This window comes from Zonotrichia albicollis, chromosome 6 (assembly GCF_047830755.1).
Source record: "Zonotrichia albicollis isolate bZonAlb1 chromosome 6, bZonAlb1.hap1, whole genome shotgun sequence".
NCBI lineage: Eukaryota > Metazoa > Chordata > Aves > Passeriformes > Passerellidae > Zonotrichia > Zonotrichia albicollis.
Genome location: NC_133824.1, coordinates 44,937,310 through 44,956,486, shown reverse-complemented (window position 1 = coordinate 44,956,486; position 19,177 = coordinate 44,937,310). Strand labels below are relative to the sequence as shown.

The 19,177-nt window shown below is 43.6% G+C and overlaps 1 protein-coding gene across 4 annotated transcripts in view; it reads left to right on the top strand.

Moving 5' to 3' along the window:
- Positions 1-5,608: 5,608 nt before the first annotated feature.
- DENND5A (DENN domain containing 5A) overlaps positions 5,609-19,177 on the top strand; it is a 62,313-nt gene continuing 48,744 nt past the window's right edge. For 2 of the 4 annotated variants that reach the window (XM_074543414.1, XM_074543413.1), the window contains exon 1: positions 5,609-5,847. In XM_074543414.1, the coding sequence (XP_074399515.1) occupies positions 5,748-5,847 (100 nt within the window). In that variant the 5' untranslated portion in view covers positions 5,609-5,747. The remainder of the gene's footprint in view (positions 5,848-19,177) is intronic. The other 2 variants (XM_074543416.1, XM_074543415.1) reach the window with 1 other exon arrangement.

Here is a 19,177-nt window from a genome sequence, read left to right as displayed (position 1 = left end):
TAATTCTGTTTCTACCTTTATTTCAAAATAAATAGGTAAATTCAACTTATCTCTGGAATTAATTTCTCACAGCAGTAATTTTGAAAAGCTTTTCTGGTTTGTACTGGAAGGCAACTGGGTCTAACTTTTGTCTCTTCAAATACATCTATTTTCACAAAGTGCCTTTTTTTTTCATTAATCCCTTGTGGAAAACCCTGGTGCCAAAGTTACTGCAGCTTCATTCACCTTCCCTTAATATTCTGTCAAGGCCTGTTTATGAAATGCTTTTTCTTCCTTGTATAGAAAACTTGCTGAAAGGGTAAGACAAAAGAAGTAAAAGTCAAAAATAAGAAGCTTTTGTTAGTGAATTATGCTGTTATGCAAAATCAAAAGTTATCTTTTGTTTTTAGGCAGCTGAAGATTTTTGTGTGTTTCTGAGAATTTTCATCATGTGGAGTTTGGGAGCCCTGTAGTTGAGTATGGCAGTGCTAAGGGGGAAATGGAAAAGGGTTTTGATGGGAAAGCAGGGTCCAGAGCAACTTTTTCAGATTTCCAACAAAGAGCAGTAAATACTCTTGACTATTTTATGACCAATTGATGTCTTTCAATGACAGAATCTATAACTCTCAGCTGGTGGCTTTATAGCTCCAGGTCACCCCAACTGAAAGAAGTTACAGCCTTTTAGTACTGGCAATTAATATAAATAATGGCATCATACATTTACTAACATACCATAACTCCCCTTCCAGATCTTAAAAATGCTCCACCTAGTGTGATAATTCCCATTCCCTTGTTTTATAGTGCACAAGGAAGAATCTGGGTCTGGATTACGAGAGCTCAGTTAGTGACTGGTGTATATGTGAGAAGCTCATAAAAGCTCCTTTCTCTAGATGGTCTTGCAAACACAGGATTCTGCTCCTGTGCAGCTGTGGGAATTTAGAGGTTCCTAGGCCCTCAAGAGGGCTGGGAATGCTTCAGTGGGAAATACCTTTTAAAATTCTGCTTCAGAATTGAGATCTAATGTTACACTCATAACTCCTGACTTATCTTTTACAACCTAGCCCTGAGGAGTTGTATCTAAAACCTGGAATTTGCAGTGTTTACTGTACTTGGAAGAATTCCATGTCATGGAGAAGTATTCTGAGCAGATCACTAAATCATTCTGTGTTTGACTCTTTGTTCTGTGTTAAACTGATTCCTCATGCCTGTGAGAAAGACAAACTCCCAGTCAACCCTGAATTTATGCAGGATTTGCTTCTTCAGCTGGATCTCTCTAAGTCTATGGGGCCTGATGGGATTCATCCAAGAGTACTGAGAGAGCTGGATGGTGTAATCACAAGACCTCTCTCAATGATTTCGGCATCTTGGGAATCTGGAGAGGTCCCAGTCTAGTGGAAGCTGCCAAATATTGCCCCAGTTTTCAAGAAGGGCAAGAAGAGGATGACCATGCAAACAGGCCTGTCAGTCTCGCTTCAATGCCCAATAAAATCATGGAGAAGAGTCAGTAAAGCTTTTGATACCATCTCTGACAGTATCCCTCTGGAGAAAATGCTCAGCACTCAGCTGGGTAAGCTCATTGTGTGACAGGTGAGTCACTGGCTCACAGGGCTGTAGTGAATGGGGTGACAGCACCTGTGGGCCCTGTCACTAATGGGGTTTTGCAGGGTTCTGTCCTCAGCACCATCCTCAACATCTTCATTCTGCTCTCGTGCAGCTGTGGGACTTCACTGCTTCAACACACAATTCAACATCTTCATTGATGACCCAGACACAGGACTGGAAGGAATGCTAGGTAAGGACTGGAAGCAGCACCAAGTAAGCCTGCTATACTGACTGTACTACATTGGAAGGAGCTGCAGACTCCCTCGAGGGAGGGAGGGCCCTGCAGAGACCAGGGCAAGGGCTGGGCAATCACCAACCAGATGAAGTTTAGTAAAACCAAGTGCTCCAGCCCTTCGGTATGGGGCAGCCCTGGATGTGTGGACAGACTGGGCAATGAGATGCTGCAGAGCAGCCCTGTGGAATGGGAGCTGGGGGTTGTAGATGTTGGTAAGTTGAGCTTCAGTCCATAGTGTGGGCTCCTGGAGCTGGGGAGAAGAGGGACACTGCTGCATGGGAGCTCAGGAAATGTCCCACCCCCTGAAGTGCCAGTTCTGCTCTGAGCTGTGCCCTGATGTGTGAGGATATGTGTGTTAGGGGATCCCGTGTGCAGGCTCTGTTCCTCAAGTCTGCCATGTAGCTGTCACACCAGATACATGGTCAATAAGTTGCAGCCAGATTCAAGTGCCTGGTTTTGCAGACTGGAGAGGATTGCTTTAATTATAAGTCACTGATTGGATTTTTGTTTTCTTAAAGAATCCAGGGTAAATTTCTTAATCAGAGTCATTAGAAGACATCACATACAACCAGCACCCTGACAACTGGAGCAATTTGTTTGTGCCCTGAGCTCTGTTACTTTTCAAAGCTTAGCTTATCTTGGGAAACAGCTGCCCAGAAAGAAGAGAAATACCCCATTGCAGACTTCTTCAATTCTCTGAGCAATGTTGAATGGAGCTGTAATTTGCTGTTGTGTTTTCCTATTGCTCAGTAAATAAACTCTTCCAAAAATCATGACTGGGATTGTTGGCAAAGTAAATCTGAATTAGGTAGTATGAGGAATACTCAAGATATCTTTGTATCAAGTTCTGTTCTTCACTATTTCAAAGACTGTTTTAAAGGTCTGAGCTTGAAAATACAATGATGAAAATATCAGCTGAATCAACATTGATGGTCTTGCCAAAGACAATGAATGTTTTAAATCTCTTCCTATTTACTAATGTGTGTTTCTGATTCTCTGGCTAAAGAATCCTAGTTTCCACAGAATTCACAATTCCACAGATTTTCTAAACATCATAAAGAATGCTTTCAAGAATTTATAATGGTGTCTAGAGTGTTTTTGTTTTATTCAAGGACATGTAAGCCATTTGCCAAGTCTCCTGACAGAATTGCCATATTTTGGTGTTTCCTGTGATGGGAACATTGGTCAGGATGACTGACAGATTAAAGCTACTGGCCTTTGAAGTAGATGTCACAGATGTTCTTTGGTGTGGTGACTAGGCAAGAGTATTTGAGAAATTAAATAATTGGGGAGGAAAAAGATACAGTGGAAAAGAGAATCATTGACAAAATGGGAGGAAAAAGCTCGAACTTTTCAGGTTCATCTGCTGGAGGCACAGATTTGAGAGGGACTAACCTGCAAGTTGTCCTGGAATGCAGAGAATTTATCTGACAAAACAGCAAAAATTTGGGCTAACATTTTGTTGGTTCACACAGTTCTACCCATCTTGTCCACTTCTCATAGCAATTCAAAGCAAATCTGAGTTTCTTAGTCTGAGACTCTCCTTTTAAAAAGATATTTCCTGTTCCTTTACCCTGTTGCGTAGCAAGGTATGTGTGCATTTAAATACTGCAGCTCAACAGTATCTCTGGTAAACCTCTGTTTACTTAGTGGCCCATCTAACTTTATTTACTGATTATTTACAAAATTCTTGGTTATTTCTGGAACAGGTGAGGTGTATGAACAACTTTTTATTTCTCCCTTTTACTCTTTATTTGACAAAAAGCACCTGCCAATAGCTGAGCTGTTTCCCTAGAATTTTCTGCTAGTGTCAGAAGAGACCCTCAGGCTATGGATTTTGTCTTAAGGGTTAAACTACAGTTCAGACTTAGTTAAAAGAGGTTCACCACGTGCTGAATACATTGTCCTTTGCCACACTGAAAGCAGATTGAGAAGACAAATGTGCAAAAAGTGGCTAGAGAACACAGCAGAGTAAGAGCAACCAGATTTAGCTATTTCTGTTCTCTGTTGGGCCTTCCACACACCACCAGGCAGGCTCAACACAATCTAACTGTGCTTTTTGTAGAGTAAACTCAAACCCTCCACTCTAATATTGCTCCTACCCTGCCATCTCTATTGAAATCTTTCTCCCGAGTTAAATAGTGCTTTCAAACTGACCTCTCAGTCAAACCTCAGCAATGCTTTCCTCCACTGCTAACCCATTCTCTAAGGCCATACAGTCTTAATCAGGTGAACACTGATAGCACCAGTGCTATCCTAAGAGTTTTTCCTGGTTCCCAGAAGGATGTCCAGCTGTCCACAACTCACTGGGCTCAGTGGCATAAGAGTTTAGTTGTACTGCAAAAGGTTGTAAACCATTGGCAGTGAAGTCTTCTTACATGTGCTGCTGCTTCTACTCTCCACAGACAGCTTGGCCTGTCTTGGCAATGCAAACTCAAATAGGTGAGGTTTCCTATGCTTGGCAGTGTTTTAAGGTAGATTAGTGTCTGACTGATTCAGCATTATGGATGCAACCTTAACTACTTGGTTAGTCCTGGATAATAATAATTAAAGACTGCAAAGTTTTAATTTCTCCTCTTCTAAGCCCTACAAGATTTGGAAGGACTCTGATATAAATGCCAAAAATAGAGAACTGAGAGAGGAGAGGAAGGGGAACTGATTATAGGTCTAATTTTAGGCTGGCAAGGCCATCCCAGTTGCCTCTATAGCCTGAGGAAAAAATCATTCTCAGGGCAGAGCATGGGTTTGTGTCACTTGTCCCTCTGCAGCTCAGTTTGGGTCATTCTTCCCCAGGGCTTGTTCTCCTTTCCAAGCTGAGCCAGAGGGGAGAGTGGATTTCACTCTGTGCAAGCCCAGCTGTTAACAGAGATGTGAGTGATGTTAATCCAAATAGGAAAAAGAAAACAACCTGAGAGCCAAACAATCCCTAAAGCCTTTCCCTGCACAGGCAGCTGCTTCTCAAAGCTGTGGAGCCAGGCCAGCCACTGGGGCTGTGGGGACAGGAAGGTGGAGGGGACAGGAGGACAGGAGCCCAGAGGCACTTCTAGAGCACCAGCACTGATCCTGCCCTGGGGGAGCAGCCCTGGCAGTGCCCTCCTGGCTCTGTGTCTGGTTCTGGGCTCCTCAGTGCCAGAGACAGGGAGCCAGCAGAGCTGCAGAACCGATCAAGGCGCTGCAGCAGCTCTCCTGTGAGGAGAACCTGAGGGAACTGGGCCTGGACACAGCAGGTTGGACTCGACCTCAGAGGGTTTTCCAGCCTAAATGATTCTATGATTCTGTTCAGCTTTGAGAAGAAAGGACTGAGAAGGGACCTCATCAATGTGGAGGTGACAGAGGATGGATCAGGCTCTGCTCGGTGGTGCCAAGCAAAGTGACAAGAGGCAACGGGAAGAAACAGAGGTTCCACCTGAATGTGAGGAAGAACCTCTTTACTGCGCAGTGACCAAGCACTGAACGGGCTGTCAGAGAACGTGTGGGGTCTCCCCCACTGGAGACACCCAAGAACGGTCAGGACAGATTCCTGTGCCATGTGACACTGCTTGAGCAGGCAGTTCAAGACTCTGGTCCCTTCCAGCCCGGCCCATCCCCTGATCCTGTGTCTGCGGGGGGAGCAGAGCCCTTCCCGCGGCTCTGCCGGGGCACGGCCGTGACCGCCCGCCCCGGCTGCCCCCTCAGGCGGCCCCAGCAGCAGCGAGCAGCAGCGCCAGCACCAGCACCAGCAGCATGACGTCACCCCCGCCCGCAGGGCGCAGGCGCGGCGTTGCGGCGCGCGGCCGCACCGCCCCCCAGCGCGTGGCGGGGGCCGTTCCCAGAATGCCGCGCGGCGCCGCCCGCCCCGCGCCGCCATGGAGGCGGCGGGCGCAGCAGGAGATCCCGGCCCCGCTGCCCGGCCCCGCTCCCGCTGAGCCCCGCGCGTCCCTCGCCCTGCAGCATGAGCGGCGGCGGCTCCTCGGCACCCGGCCGCTTCGCCGACTACTTCGTCATCTGCGGGCTGGACACCGAGACCGGGCTGGAGCCGGACGAGCTCTCCGGTGAGTGGCGGCGGCGCTGGGCGCAGGGGCGGCGGGGTCCGGCCGCGCTGCCCGCACCGGTACCTGCCCTGCCCCGCAGCCCCGGACGCTGCCGTGGCTGCCCGTGCCCCGCCGGGAGCCCCGGGCGCTGCGGCTCCCCGGGCATGCGGAGCGGCCGGCCGGACACGGAGCGGGATCGGTACAAGTGGCCGAGCTGCCCCGAAGCCGGCCGGGCAGCGCCGTGGGACGGGCTGGGCAGAGCGCGCCCTGAGCGCTGCCCTGGCTTTAGGCGGTCCGAGCCCCAGCGGCGATGTCCTGCGCTCCCTGCGCGTACCAACTTCAGCCGGGCGCTTGAGACACACGGGCACCCTGAACGAGTCGGGTTTGGGAGAGAGCGAAAACCTTTTGCGTGTTCCAGGTTACCTTCTTTTCGTAGCCCGGGACAAGAATTCTCTTGCAGGAGTATCCGAAAAGAAATCGGATTAGGAAGTGATTACTTTGCTGTTAGGTGAGAATGTTCACACCGCAACTAAACCGTATCCATCTAAACCACACCACTGTGTCACAACAGTGTTTTTAAGGTTAAAAATCATTAAATTTTAGCAGCTCCTCTCTTCAGCTTCAGTCTCATTGTCATGGCCTCAGTTAAATCAGAGTGTGGCTTAGCATCTCTAGCAGTTAAGAACGGTGAAGGAATGTGGTGGTGAAAATCTGACCTAACATCAGCGCTGATTTTGTGTATCTGAGCTCTGAACTTGACCGGTAGTACAGTCTCTCACCCCTAGCTCGGTGTTTTTTACTAGTTTGCTTTTATGAGGTTTTTTTTTTACATTGATGCATTTAAGCTGTCCCTCACTAAATAAATGCTTGTTCCTTGTAGAGTGGAATTTGTGTTATTAGAACTGACTTCTTGCATTGAGTGAGCTCTTCTAAACTTTGGTTATTACAGAAACTTTTTTTTTTTTGTTTAATGACTTCAAACAAAATTTCTCACCTGTCCCTCGTGCTGAGCAGTACCTTTCCCTAAGAGAATTCATGTTTGTCTAATGTTAAAGTGACTGTAGGCTACAGTTTGAGGCTTGAGGAGTGAGTACAGCAAAACAGTCTGCTCTGCAATGGCACTGCAAATTACAGTATCAATTTGGTTTAAAAAATCTAAGAGAACAAAATGCAATGCAATTTCATTGAGAGATATGTGAGGGTTTATTTTAATTAAATTGAAAATGAACGAAGTTTATAGATCAAAAACAATTAGAAAGATGTTAATTTTGTGATTAATTTACTACAAATCTATTTGTGTAATGTGGTGCAAGGCACACTCAGTAATGCTCCCTGCTCTTGATAGGCACATGAATAATTCTCTGCACATAATTCAATTTAAAACCAACAGTGCATTACTTTGGGCTAGCTATCTAATAGTAAACTGGAAGATGTAAGTGCCTTTTTTAAAATAGCCTTTCAGAGTGTGCAGTTCTGAAAGCTGGAGCATGCTGTTCTTTCTGTATTTGCTCTCCTGGTCAAGGACTGCACCTGTAGTATGTAGAACTGTAGTGTAGTGCTGTATCCTGGTCTCTGCTGTTCCACCATGGTGTTACCTGTGACAAGGTGTGGGGCTGGGGGGAGAAGGGATTTTTGTGTTTATGGAGGAGACAGATTTTTGCATGATTTGAGAAAAGATTTTAAAAGAAGATCGGGGAAAATTTCCAATAATGTCACAGCATAAGGGCTAGGTGGAATTCGGGTGTGTTTTCTTGAGTTTGTTGTGTTATTAATAATGCATGATAGTGTGACTGATAATGCTTTCAAACTGTGTCTTGGGCTATAGCCTCCTCCAGTGTCCACTGATAAAAATGGAGAGGCCTCTGTTATATTTCAGTGGCTTTCGGATAAGGCTTGGAAACACTCTGTACTTCCTGCGAGCCTTTCTTGTTTCAATGAAAGGGTCATTGTGCGCTGGTTCTTTTCCCCCCCTCCCTCTGATTTCTGCGCTGCAAAACAGCTTCTGAATCCTCGTCCTGTTGAGACAGTTGGCTCCGTGAGTGCCCATTGTTGGGCAGGGGCCGGACACGGCGGGTCCCTGTGGGTCCGTGTGGGGCCGGGCACGGCGGGTCCGTGTGGGGCCGGGCACGGCGGGTCCCGGAGGGTCCCTCCTGCGGGGCGATGCGGGGCCGGGCACGGCGGGTCCGTGCGGGGCTGTGGGGCCGGGCATGGCGGGTCCCGGAGGGACCCTGTGGGTCCATGTGGGGCCGGACACAAGCGGGTCCCGGAGGGTCCCTGTGGGGCCGGGCACAGCGGGTTCCCGCGGGTCTGGGCACGGCGGGTCCCTGCGGGTCCCTCCTGTGGGGCCGGGCACAGCGGGTCCCCGCGGGTCTGGGCACGGCGTGTCCCTCTGTGTCCCCCGGGGCTCTCCTGCGGCAGGGCTCCGGAGCGGCCCCGCATGATGTCATCCCTCCTTCCCTCCCTCCCTCCCCGCACGGAGCCCGTCGCGCTGCGCGGCCCCGGGGATGCTGCCCGCACACTTTGTTCTCGGCAGGCTCACCCAGCCGCGCAGTTCAGGTGTTCGGCCCTAATGTGGGCGCTACAGCGTTGGCTTCAGGCTTGGAAATGAGGGATAAGCTCAGGAATTGGTGCTCGGTCGACTTACTTTGTTTGAAGAGACACCTCTGATGGCGTTTTCCCTTTGTATGTTGGAAGCTTACTGAATAGCACAGCTGTAAGGCTTTTTCCTGAAAAAGTTGGCTGGCTGGTGGAAGAGGCACAGGATATAAACAAACATATATATATATATATATATATATATTTGTTTTAATGCAATGAGAAATCCTGTATTTAGGACTTGTAGTTAGCACGGGTTAAAGAGTCTCTATTGATAGGGCTTTTTTATCCCTAAATCCAATTCTGGGTGTCCTTTCTTATTTTGATAATTGTGTTCCCATCGGGTGACCTCTTAAAGGACACAGAAGATATTTGCTAGGTGATGGCAAAACAAAACAAAACCCCCAGCACTGGGTGAAGCTTAAGCTCCAGTGTCAGCCGCTAAGCTGGGTGAGAGAGAGACGAACTGCGGTGCATTACTGTTTCCAGAAGGGATGAATTTTTCATTACGCTGCTGAGGTCTGTCACAGGTGAATTTCCTTCACAGAGCAAACCACAGAAGGGTTGACGTTGGAAGGGACCTTTGGCAGTTGTCAGGTCTGGAACAATGTCCAGGTGATTTTGGGTATCACCAGAAATGGAGACTCCACACATTCCCTGAGCAGCCTGTGCGAGGGCTCAGTTACCCTCACAGTGAAAAGCTGTGTCCTGATGTTTGGATGGAACCTCCTGGTTTTGGTTTGTGCCCATTACCTCTGGCTCTGGCATGGGATACAGCCTGTCTCCATCACCTTTGCACTTTCTATTAGATGTTTATATACATTGCTGAGATTGTGTCCTGAGCTTTTCTGTTCTGCCGGCTGAACAGTCCCAGCTCTGTCAGCCTTGGCTCCTGTCCCTTATTCGTGTTTGTGGACCCTTGCTGCACTCTCTGTACTAAGGGGCACAGAGCTGGGCACAGCTGTGGCCCCTCCAGGGCAGGATCACCTCCTTCAGCCTGCTGCAAATGTTTTTGACTAATGCACCCCATGTACCATTGACCTTCTTTGGAGCAAGGGCACATTGCTGGCCCTTGGTCATCTGGAGATGATGAAATACATCACCAAAAATCTACTGTATGTAATGTAATGATTGTAATGCTGCAACATTATGGTAGGATTTCTTCATTCAGATTGTGTGACTGTGCCCTGGAAAGAAAATGAGAATGGAGTTGAGGCTCATCTTTCAGCTGAAGTCCTTTGTCTGTGGAGTTAATCACATGTGATCTGAATGATGGTGGGAAGCCTTGCACTGTATGAAACTGTTGGGGTTTTAGTGGAAAAAAAACATGGAATAAAAGGATTTTTACAAGCAATCACTTGTCAACAGAGTTTGTTTATTATGGAGTGGCAAAGCAGAGCATTAACTTGCCATTGCCTTACATTTATGTGAAATTGTGGTCTTGGGGTTGCTTTTATGAAATACAGAACTCAGATCTAAATATCTGGAACCCATGTTCTAATTACCTTCATCTATTGAACGTACCTTGGTAGTCTTGACTCATCAGTCTTGAATCTTTATATCATAAAGATGATAATAATTATTTCAGAAATACCAATGTTAGAAAAGAGAATCAGTGTCAAGAAAAAAAAGCCTATGATCTGTGAAGAAAAGGTTGTTGATTTAATAATAGGATTGTTTTTTAAAAAAAGTAGAGTAAACCCAATAACTACTCTGCCACCTGTACTTTTTAACTGCCTTTCTTCCCAGTTTGACCTGTTTTTTTAAGATTTGGTCTAAAAATCACTTTATTTGGTAGGTGAATTTGTGTTCCTTTGCTCAAGTCCTTACCATGGTGCTTTGAGTTTTTCCACCTGATCATGAGCTTCATCCTTACAGAAGAATGAAAATAAGAGTTAGGTGAATCCCATTTGTCCAGGAAATATCTTTCCTGTAGAGACCCTTCAGGGGCCATTTCAGAATTCATGTTAGGTCTGCTTTCACTCTCTAGTATGATGATCTGATACAATTTTAATGGTTCTTCCTCTGTCATACCCTTTTTTTTTTGCATTTTCTTTTTAATGGTGTTGAGGCAAGATCTCTGCATGTAGATTAAGGAGCATAACATGACTGGTTATGAGTGAGGCATCTCTGTGTTGCCACAGGAGCCACTGGATTGCTGCTGGTGTGTGAAAAAATGATACCTGGTGTATGGTATTCACCTAGCTCCACTCAAAATTATTCTGACAATCTCAGAGAAAGTATTTCTTCTCACCAGGAAAATAGAAACGTTGTCTCACCTCATTTCCCTGTCTGTAATTGAAGTGTCATTATTTTTCTATTTTGTTGGCCTCAAATTTAAAATGACAGTTTATCTTCGTGCATTGTTAGGGGTTGTTTTAATGGAATTCTGTATTGATATAAACTTGAAAAAAAAAAAGTGTGTGATGACATGATTGAAGGCATTGGCCACATATGTAAGCCAATAAATTGCTTAGTGGAATTAGTTCCATTCTGGAAGTCCATGAAGTAAGGCTTTTATCAGTACCCATGTTCATTTCCAAGTTAAACACACTTAAATACTTCCAGGCTTTTATTTTGCTGCAAAGGTATTTGTAAGGGCTGGCTAAAGGGAAAGAGGAGGAAGAAGAAATGCAAACTTAGTTTAAATCAGCAGATATAATTTTCTGATTGACATTTGACTGTTTTGTAGTTTGTTCTGTTAGGCATTTTAATCTCAGAATTAATACATTTGGGGTTGGAGCCAGCTGTGGTGTTTGCAGTGGAGTCCTTCTGCAATACTGTTAAATAGCATGTGAGTGAATTCCTCTATCTTTGCTGTGGTGGTGGCACCAGCACTTGCTGCAGAAGTGAATTCAATTGCTGAGAACCATTGCTTGATTTTACCAAAGGCTGAATTGTTCTGTGATTGTGGGGTTTTGTTTTTGGTAGGTTTTTTTCCCCCTCTTCCTCCCTTTGTGCATGTGGATGGTATCCATGCAAGCTTCCCACAGTTGCCACCGGTGCCTCTTCCCTTGGGGGTTCATTCTGAGGCTGAGGGGAGATTTGCAGCTCCTTTGCCTCTCTGGCATTGCTGGCAAGGTGCTCACCCTGTGGTGCAGTGGCCCCAGGGCTCTCAGCTCACCTGGTTTCCCTCAGGGCACTGTGGACAGGCAGCAGCTTTTGGCTGGGCTTACACGGGCACATGTGAAATGTTTTACTCCAGATAATAGCTTATTCCACTCTTCCCTACCCCCTCTATCTTTTCCCAAGAAGCTGGAGCTGTTTGCCATGTTTGAGTGCCAAAAAGGTCTTTTGTCTCTTTGGGAACTGAGGCAGACGTGCCAGGGTAGCTGATATGTGGATAAAGAATGGCAGAGCTGATGTAAGGGGGAAGCAGCTGGACTCTGCTGAACTGCATTTGGAGCCACAGGCTGCTGGGGATGTTTCTGCAATGCCAATCTTCTATCATGTTTGTGTTTTGGGTCAACTGAGCTGGATCCTTTATGGAATAATCCCCTCAAAACCTTTCTGTATTCAGTTATAAATTTGGTTTACTTGGAAGGCTCTTTGGCAATGTGTGGGGGAGGAGAAAGGTTACAAGTTCTTGATTTAAGAGTAAATTTAAGGTGTTAAAACATTGTCTAAAGAACCAAGGTTTACAACTCTGTTTTTTTAGCCTTTTAAAAGGCTTAATTCCTATGGCTTTCAAAAAAGCCATAGGAATTTTAAAAAAGCCATAGGAATTTTAGCTTACTAAGACAGGGCTTACAAAGATGGGCTCATTTGGCTTTCTGTCCATTAGGGTTTTTTTGGTGCTAGTTTGTTTTTTCCTGTTATATTTGGGGATCTTTGCAGTTTATTTTGCAAGAGAGAGGCTACACAAAAAGCTCTGAAGTGAATTGGATGGGAAACACTGCCATTTTGCAAATAATAACTTTTTTCCCAATTCTTCAAATTATTGATTCTGAAGTTTCAAAACATCACAGCTTTTTTTTATCCACCTTTTGACTTAGGCAAGTCCTACTTGAGTGTTCTTGGTAATGACTTCTCATAGTTATCTTTTGAATTCCCACTAACCTGCAGGGCTCATGTAGCAGAAATGATGCCCATGAAGTGACAGTGTCAGAAGCAATTACTTACTGATGCACACTGTGCAGTAATTACTCTCTCAATTTCTTGACAACCATTTCAGATTTGTGGTTTGCAGTCAAGTTTGCAGTGAGCTGGAATGCTATCCCTGTGAGGCTTAAAACATTATTGCACTGAGAAATTATCAAGCATTCCAGCACTAACTGGTGAAGGATGTAGAATTTACTTGGAGTGTTTCTGCTCAAGGCATGTGTCTTTGTCTTTCCAGGAAAGTGCTACTCCACTTATGGTTTGATGGGCAAGAGCTCACTGGTTGCAAACTTTGCTGTACAAGTATAGAATATTGGCTTTTTTATTTAGTTTTTTTTGGGTTTTTTTACTGGCTCTTTTATCAGCCACAGTCAGGTACTATGTGTATGTACACCTGTACTAAGTCATTTACATATGAATACTGAGGCATTTTGAGAAAGAAACTTTCTCTCATTTCATGGGTAAGTGATCTAGAGACAACATGGCAGGCAAAAGGAACCTGTTCAGAGAAAGCAGCATTTCAGTATCTGAGTGAGGAAAAACGGTTGGTTTTACAGAAACAGATACTCTTTGACATTGCTTCAGGTGAGTTTGAAAAAGTTTCTTTTTTGCAGTACAAGCATTAACTTTTAGGAGCTTTTCTTGCCTGTTATTCCTCCTTAACTTGCTACTTTCAGCAAGCTGCCTTGCCAATTGTTGTTTCCTAATTTTGGCCCCCAAGCCCAGCACTGTCCTACTGAGCATTAGAGTTGCATTGGGGAAAACATAAGTCCCTTAAGTCAACAAGGTTGGTGCCAGCATAAGGCTGTCATGTCCTTTCTGTCTCTTTTATGTGTGGTATCTGGGAAATGTCAAGTAAGCTCCTTTTAAAATTGAAATGTGAAGTAACTCCTTCAAAAGTTTGCTGAAGACTGGTAAAATTTCTGTTTACCAGTATCTTGGTTGTTTCTCAGAATTCTTTTGGCGGAGATTTTATGGCAGTGCAGACCAACCCAGGTGTAAGGTGTTGTGGTCTCTTTCCTGTCCTTACTGAGGTCTTTGTTTATGACCTGGACCACAGTGGTGATACACAGTTGTGATTAACTTGGACCTGAGACTTCTGTTTTCAGGTCTTTGAAAACATTAGGGTTTTTTTTGTTAGCCAGACATGAATTTTTTTAACTGGATGAGAAAGGTGAGCTTGATAGGCTTATGTGTGACAGGGAGAGAGCTCAGGAGGTATGGGTGGAGAGATGATAAAGAAGGATCCAGCCAGAGCAGAGATAAGCTTTGGGGTTTGTCATATCCCTTGACCAAACTGTCAGCACATCTGATTAATTTTCTGTGATTAGAAATCACTCCTATCAAGCAACCTGACTTTCTTACAGGACACATTTTGTTTTATTCAGAAGGGGAGCAGTCCTTGTTAAGGCAGGTTCCTTTCAAAGGTTAGATAGTAAAGTGAAGCACACTGGCCAGGATTGGTATACTGAAATTACTGCATTGCTGATCTTTCTGTATTTTTCTGACCTCTGTATGGTTTTGAAACCTGCTGAAAGACTTCATGTGTTTTTTAAAATATGTTTTTCCTTTTCAATGCAAAACCTCAGTGATATCCTGGTTGAAGGAGTGGAAAAGTGCTTCAGTAAGATTTGATCCTTTTTTTTTTACACAGCTGTGTTTCCATCAATCCTCGGAGCCAGAGGGCTGCGGAAGCCCAAAAAGTAGGGATATTTGGATGGGGTGTGTCACTGTGAAAGGAGACCATGGTTGTTGGTAAGAGTTGTTTGGAATGATCTGTGCTCAGGCTTTCCTGAAGAGTCCCACTGGATCTGCCAGTCTTAGGGGGGCATAAGGAGAACAGCTGGTTTCTATATTAAATATGCTTAAAATATGCTTGTCTTCACTTCTGTTACATATTTTTAGTACATGTAAAAGAATTTGCTTCTATTCTGAAGGTAAGCCACCCTTTTCCTTTCTTAGTGTCTTCTGTTGCACATATTGCAGATCTATTGTGTAATGGAAATAGTGTGTCCCTCCTGACCCCTGTGGCTGTGAACACGCCTTTCATTGAAATTCTGAGGCCTGCCTCTGTTGTTTAGTTGGAAACAGACCTAAATATCTTTCTGTAAGTCTTTTTGCTTGGGCTAGAGCAGAAAACTGGTTTAGTAAAACAATTCTGGTTTTAAGACCGTTCCATTGAAAATTTCTAAGACAGTCTTGATTAAAATACATTGTATTTTATATGGTCCATCTGCCTTCCTGTGTTACATACAAAGGAGTACAAAAAGAAAAGCTATAGGAAAAAAATCTTTAGGATGTTTTTAAAGATGCAAGCTGAGGACTATGTTAAAAGCTGCTTTAGATTCTTGGTGGTTTCTTCTGCCCCTACCCTGTCCTGCCACTTCCTTGTCCCACCTCTTCCCGCCTTCCTTGCACCAGGAGCAGAACAATAAAAACAAAAGCTTTTGGTTTCCTGACCTTACAATCACAGAATGCAGATGGCCTCAGCTGTTTTTCTGTGGTGCTTTAAATTCATTGTTGCAGCATTTGAAACGATTCCCGGCTGTGTGTGGCAACATGTTTTGTTATCAACTAGATGAATGCTGGGACTTAAGTGATGAATGGCTATCTATTAACTCCTAGATTTTCATTTGCCATGAAGGGCTTGGAAGAATTTACCTATCAAAGGAATAAACGATTATTTGTATCAGGCAGAGTTTACACTGAATTTCCAGTTAGCAAAATGACCTTTTTTAAAATTTATTTCATTTCACAGTGAGTTTATTTATGTTATGATTTTTGAAACATTACTTTTCTTGAATTTTGGGAAGCAAAAGAAAATGGGAAAACAACAGGACCTTTAACAGATTAGGGTTAACTCTCTTTTTTTTTTTCTCTCACACCTTTTTAAAGTCTGCAGGAGGAGGAATTTTATAGTCAGTTGAATGTTCAAAGGAATATGTTCTCCTTGGATTGGGATAAGGGATTTTTACAAGCAACTGTGGGTTCCCTAGATGACAAACAGGAAAAAAAAATCAGAGCTTTTTAGACTGGTTATTTCTTTGTCTTTTCTCTCCTCCCTCTAAAGCCCATCCTTCAGCTTTCCCAGAGGAAGGATGGCACTCCATCCACACTCATTTCACTGGCCCTGGGATCCATACCTGTGTGTTTGTACTCATATTCTCACCTTTGTTTCAGAAGGGCAGACAGTGAAGTTGCTTTGCCTTCAAGCTTTTCTGTCAGGGAAAGTGGAACAGTAACTTTGATAATGAAGGTTTTGGAGGAAGTCCCAGCTGTGGTAGATGTGTCACAAATGCAGTGGGGTGGAGGCTGCTGCAGACAGTGGCTGAAACACCTGATTCCAGCTGCTCCAACAGCAGTGCTGCAGAGAAGTGAAAGTGACCCTGAAGGTTTTTCTCATGGATAATTTAACCTGCTTTAAAAAGTGTTCAAGTCCCAATTCCATATCAAATTAATTCAGCTTGTGCTTTGCCAGGTGGTCTTGCCAACGGGGGCAGGGAGATAGGGAGTGTGGGACAGAGGGTTGGTTTGTGTGTTTCAGGATAAAAGAGAAGAATTCTTCTTTGTGTATATCTGAGCAAGAGGTTTGTTGGAGAAGGGAGTCCTCTCTAATGAGAAATACGTGCAGCTCTGTTAAAGGAGGAGGAACTGGAAGGAAGGAAGCAAGTCATAATCTGAAAGCATTTGTCTATTGATGGAGTGGCTCTTTGCTTACAGACTTGGCAGCTGCAGCTTTTCTTGAATCATGGTTTTTATTCCAAGAATTCTTGTATAATGAATTTCTTACCTTAGTCTGCCAGACTCTGAATGTTTATTTCCTGCATTTTAGAGAGGTGCTTTTTTTCTTCTAGTTACATGTGATTTAATATTTGTTGAAGAAAGAATCAGAGAATTTTTCTGTTTTAAAAGTAAACCCTTGCTTATTCTTACTGTGTTAACAGCTCTCTGTGTATGTATTGTATTTATTGAAAGGATTTTTCTTTAGTATTATAATAGAGTGTCCTAAAAATCAGAATGGTGGTGTTCTCCAGAAGGCTTGGCCTAGGATTTTCTTTCTTTTTTTGTTTGTTTCTTGTATGTTTTTGAAAGGCTAGATTGAATCAACAGATTTCCATCTTATTTCACATCTATTATGGTTCAGGCCATATAATTTAATTGCTTGTTTGATTATCCCAGTTTTCTCTTAAGACTTGAAAATAGAATATTTCACCTTTTTGTTGGCAAGTTAGAATAGGGCTAGTCTTATTTTTAACCAAACACTCTTGCCTTCAGTTTTAAGAGACTGATTCTTGGCTTGACTGTCTTTGCATCCCTTCATGCATCTTAAGCCCCTGTATTTGCTTTCACAGGCTAGGTGCTGGTCATGTGTCAGTCTGAGTAATCCAGAAGTCCTCAGATCCCTCAGTCTATGCACCAGCTCTTTCCCCCAGTGCCTCCCTCTCCCCAGATTGCCTTTATTTACTCCACACTTTCATCTTTTCTAGATTGTGGGTTCCAGAAGTGTGTGCACTCTTGTTTTGCCAATCAGCTGTTTTTATTTAGACTTGGACCATGAATTTTGGAGCTGAAGTAGTTTTATGTTTGATAAACATAATTATTTACTGTAGTGTCTGTAGTCTTATTTTTTGTACTGAGGATGTTTGCTGGCAGAACTGGGAATCGCATTGCTGTTTATGCTGCTGGTTTTGGATTCACCTCATTCTAAGTGTTACTTTTATCTTTGGAACTAAGGCAAATTGTATCTTTGGAAACATTTTTCTTAGGTGCTTTGACAGGTATGGTTTTGCTCTTAAAAAATTCTCACCTGAAGCTTAAGAATGAGAAAAGACATTTTGAATGGCCTTTTCACTGAAGTATGGCTTTGTGCTTTATAACAGTTTTTTATTTGAAGCAGGGTAGAATTAGGCTGTTTTGGGAATGATGTTTATAGTTTAGGTGCTGTTCAAATCCCCTTGTTGTGATTTTTGCCTTGCAGCCCTCAGTTGTGAAAACCTCTGCTCTGTCAGCTGGGTCTCCAGTTCCCCCCCTGCAGGACTTGGAGGGTTCCCACCATTCCCAGATCCTTTGAGCTGTGGGGCAGAAAGTGCAGAGCTCAAGGGTGTGGTTATAGGGTCTGTAGGGTCTTCTCTAAATCCATTTTCTCTGGATTCTCTGTGCTGAGTAATACAGGAGGGCTGCCCTAAGTGCATGGCTCATAGTTTCTGTTGCTGGTACAAATTCTCACTGTTCTTATTCATTTGTTAATTACAGCAATATGACTGTTTCATGTTGAAGCTGTTTTATATTTAGTTCAAGACATTCATTTTAGTGACAGCAGAAATTGATAGTCTCTGTATGCTAAAAGATTCCAGTAAGTGTCTTTATGTGGAAAATATAATGTTTTAATTGCATGCTATCTAAGAATTTCTTATTTGAAGATGTCATGTATACAATAAATGTACACTGAGACAGAATGAATTGAATTAATAGCAGGCTGTATCACAGGAATTTAAAGAAAGAAGCTGACTGGCTGGGTGGAAGCAGCAAACCACTTAATCAGAACCAGTCAAGCTTTCTGGATCTTTGTTCTGTAATTATTTTGAGCAGATGAGTGGACTCAGTGAGCAAACAAAGGTGGCAGTATAAATGATGCCTTAAAATCAGTATTGCCACCACCGTTTAGTTTGTTTTTGGGGCACTTTTTCTGGTAACTAGGCTAACCTATTCTGACTTGCTCTCTGTTGTCATAGAGGGAAAATTGAGCTGGTCTGCATCTGAGATAGCTGCTCAAAGATGTTTTCCCTAGATGAGATACAGGGAGAAGTTCCTATACGGTTCATAGTCTTGCATAAGTTTTAGAGTTGCAGCACTGCAGTCACTTTGTAAATATTAAAGCCAAATGGTGAATTGACAGCATGTTCAAAAGGCCATGACTCTGTTTAAAAAAGGCTTTATTTGCAAAGTATCCTTGGCTTTTTTTTGAAAAAGTTTTCCCCTTCTCATTAAGGACAACTTAAGCCACTGTTCTATTATGTAAATGAAAACTTTTCATGGCAGTGCAGGATTTACAGAGAATAACAATTTGAGATATTGAAGACAAAAAATGCAGGGTTAAAAACATTCTTACAAAGAAGCAAGCTAGTCAGCAGGGAAATTTGAATTGTTAGAATCATGTACAAGTTTTCTTGGAAATGTGCATTAGAAATTTGTAAACAATGCGTGTGGAAACATGTTACATCTATGCAAGGTTATAAGTAGGTGAATCTGCAAGTTGTATAACCTAACCATTTTTCTTATTACTGTATTGGGAAGACCCTTTTTCCCCCCCTTTCTTTTCCTGAAGAGGAATACAGAAGGCAGTGAATCATATTTTTCTCTGGGTAAATCAGGAAAGAGCTAAAATTAGACCTTCAGAGTTCATTCTTTTTATTCCCGCTCAAAGCTGAGGAAAGCTTGGTAGATGGCATTTGCAGGTTTTGAATTGAATGTTTTAATTTTAGTTTATAGAACTTTCCCCCCCTTGTTATAATCGTACAAAAAAGTCATATCCATTGGTATGGATAGCTTCATGCAGATGGATGCATGAGACTTCCAAAGCAATGCTGTCCTGCCTAGGCTGGAGACTCCATGAGTTTGTAAGTCCTAATTCTCATCAGACATGGGCACTGCTGTC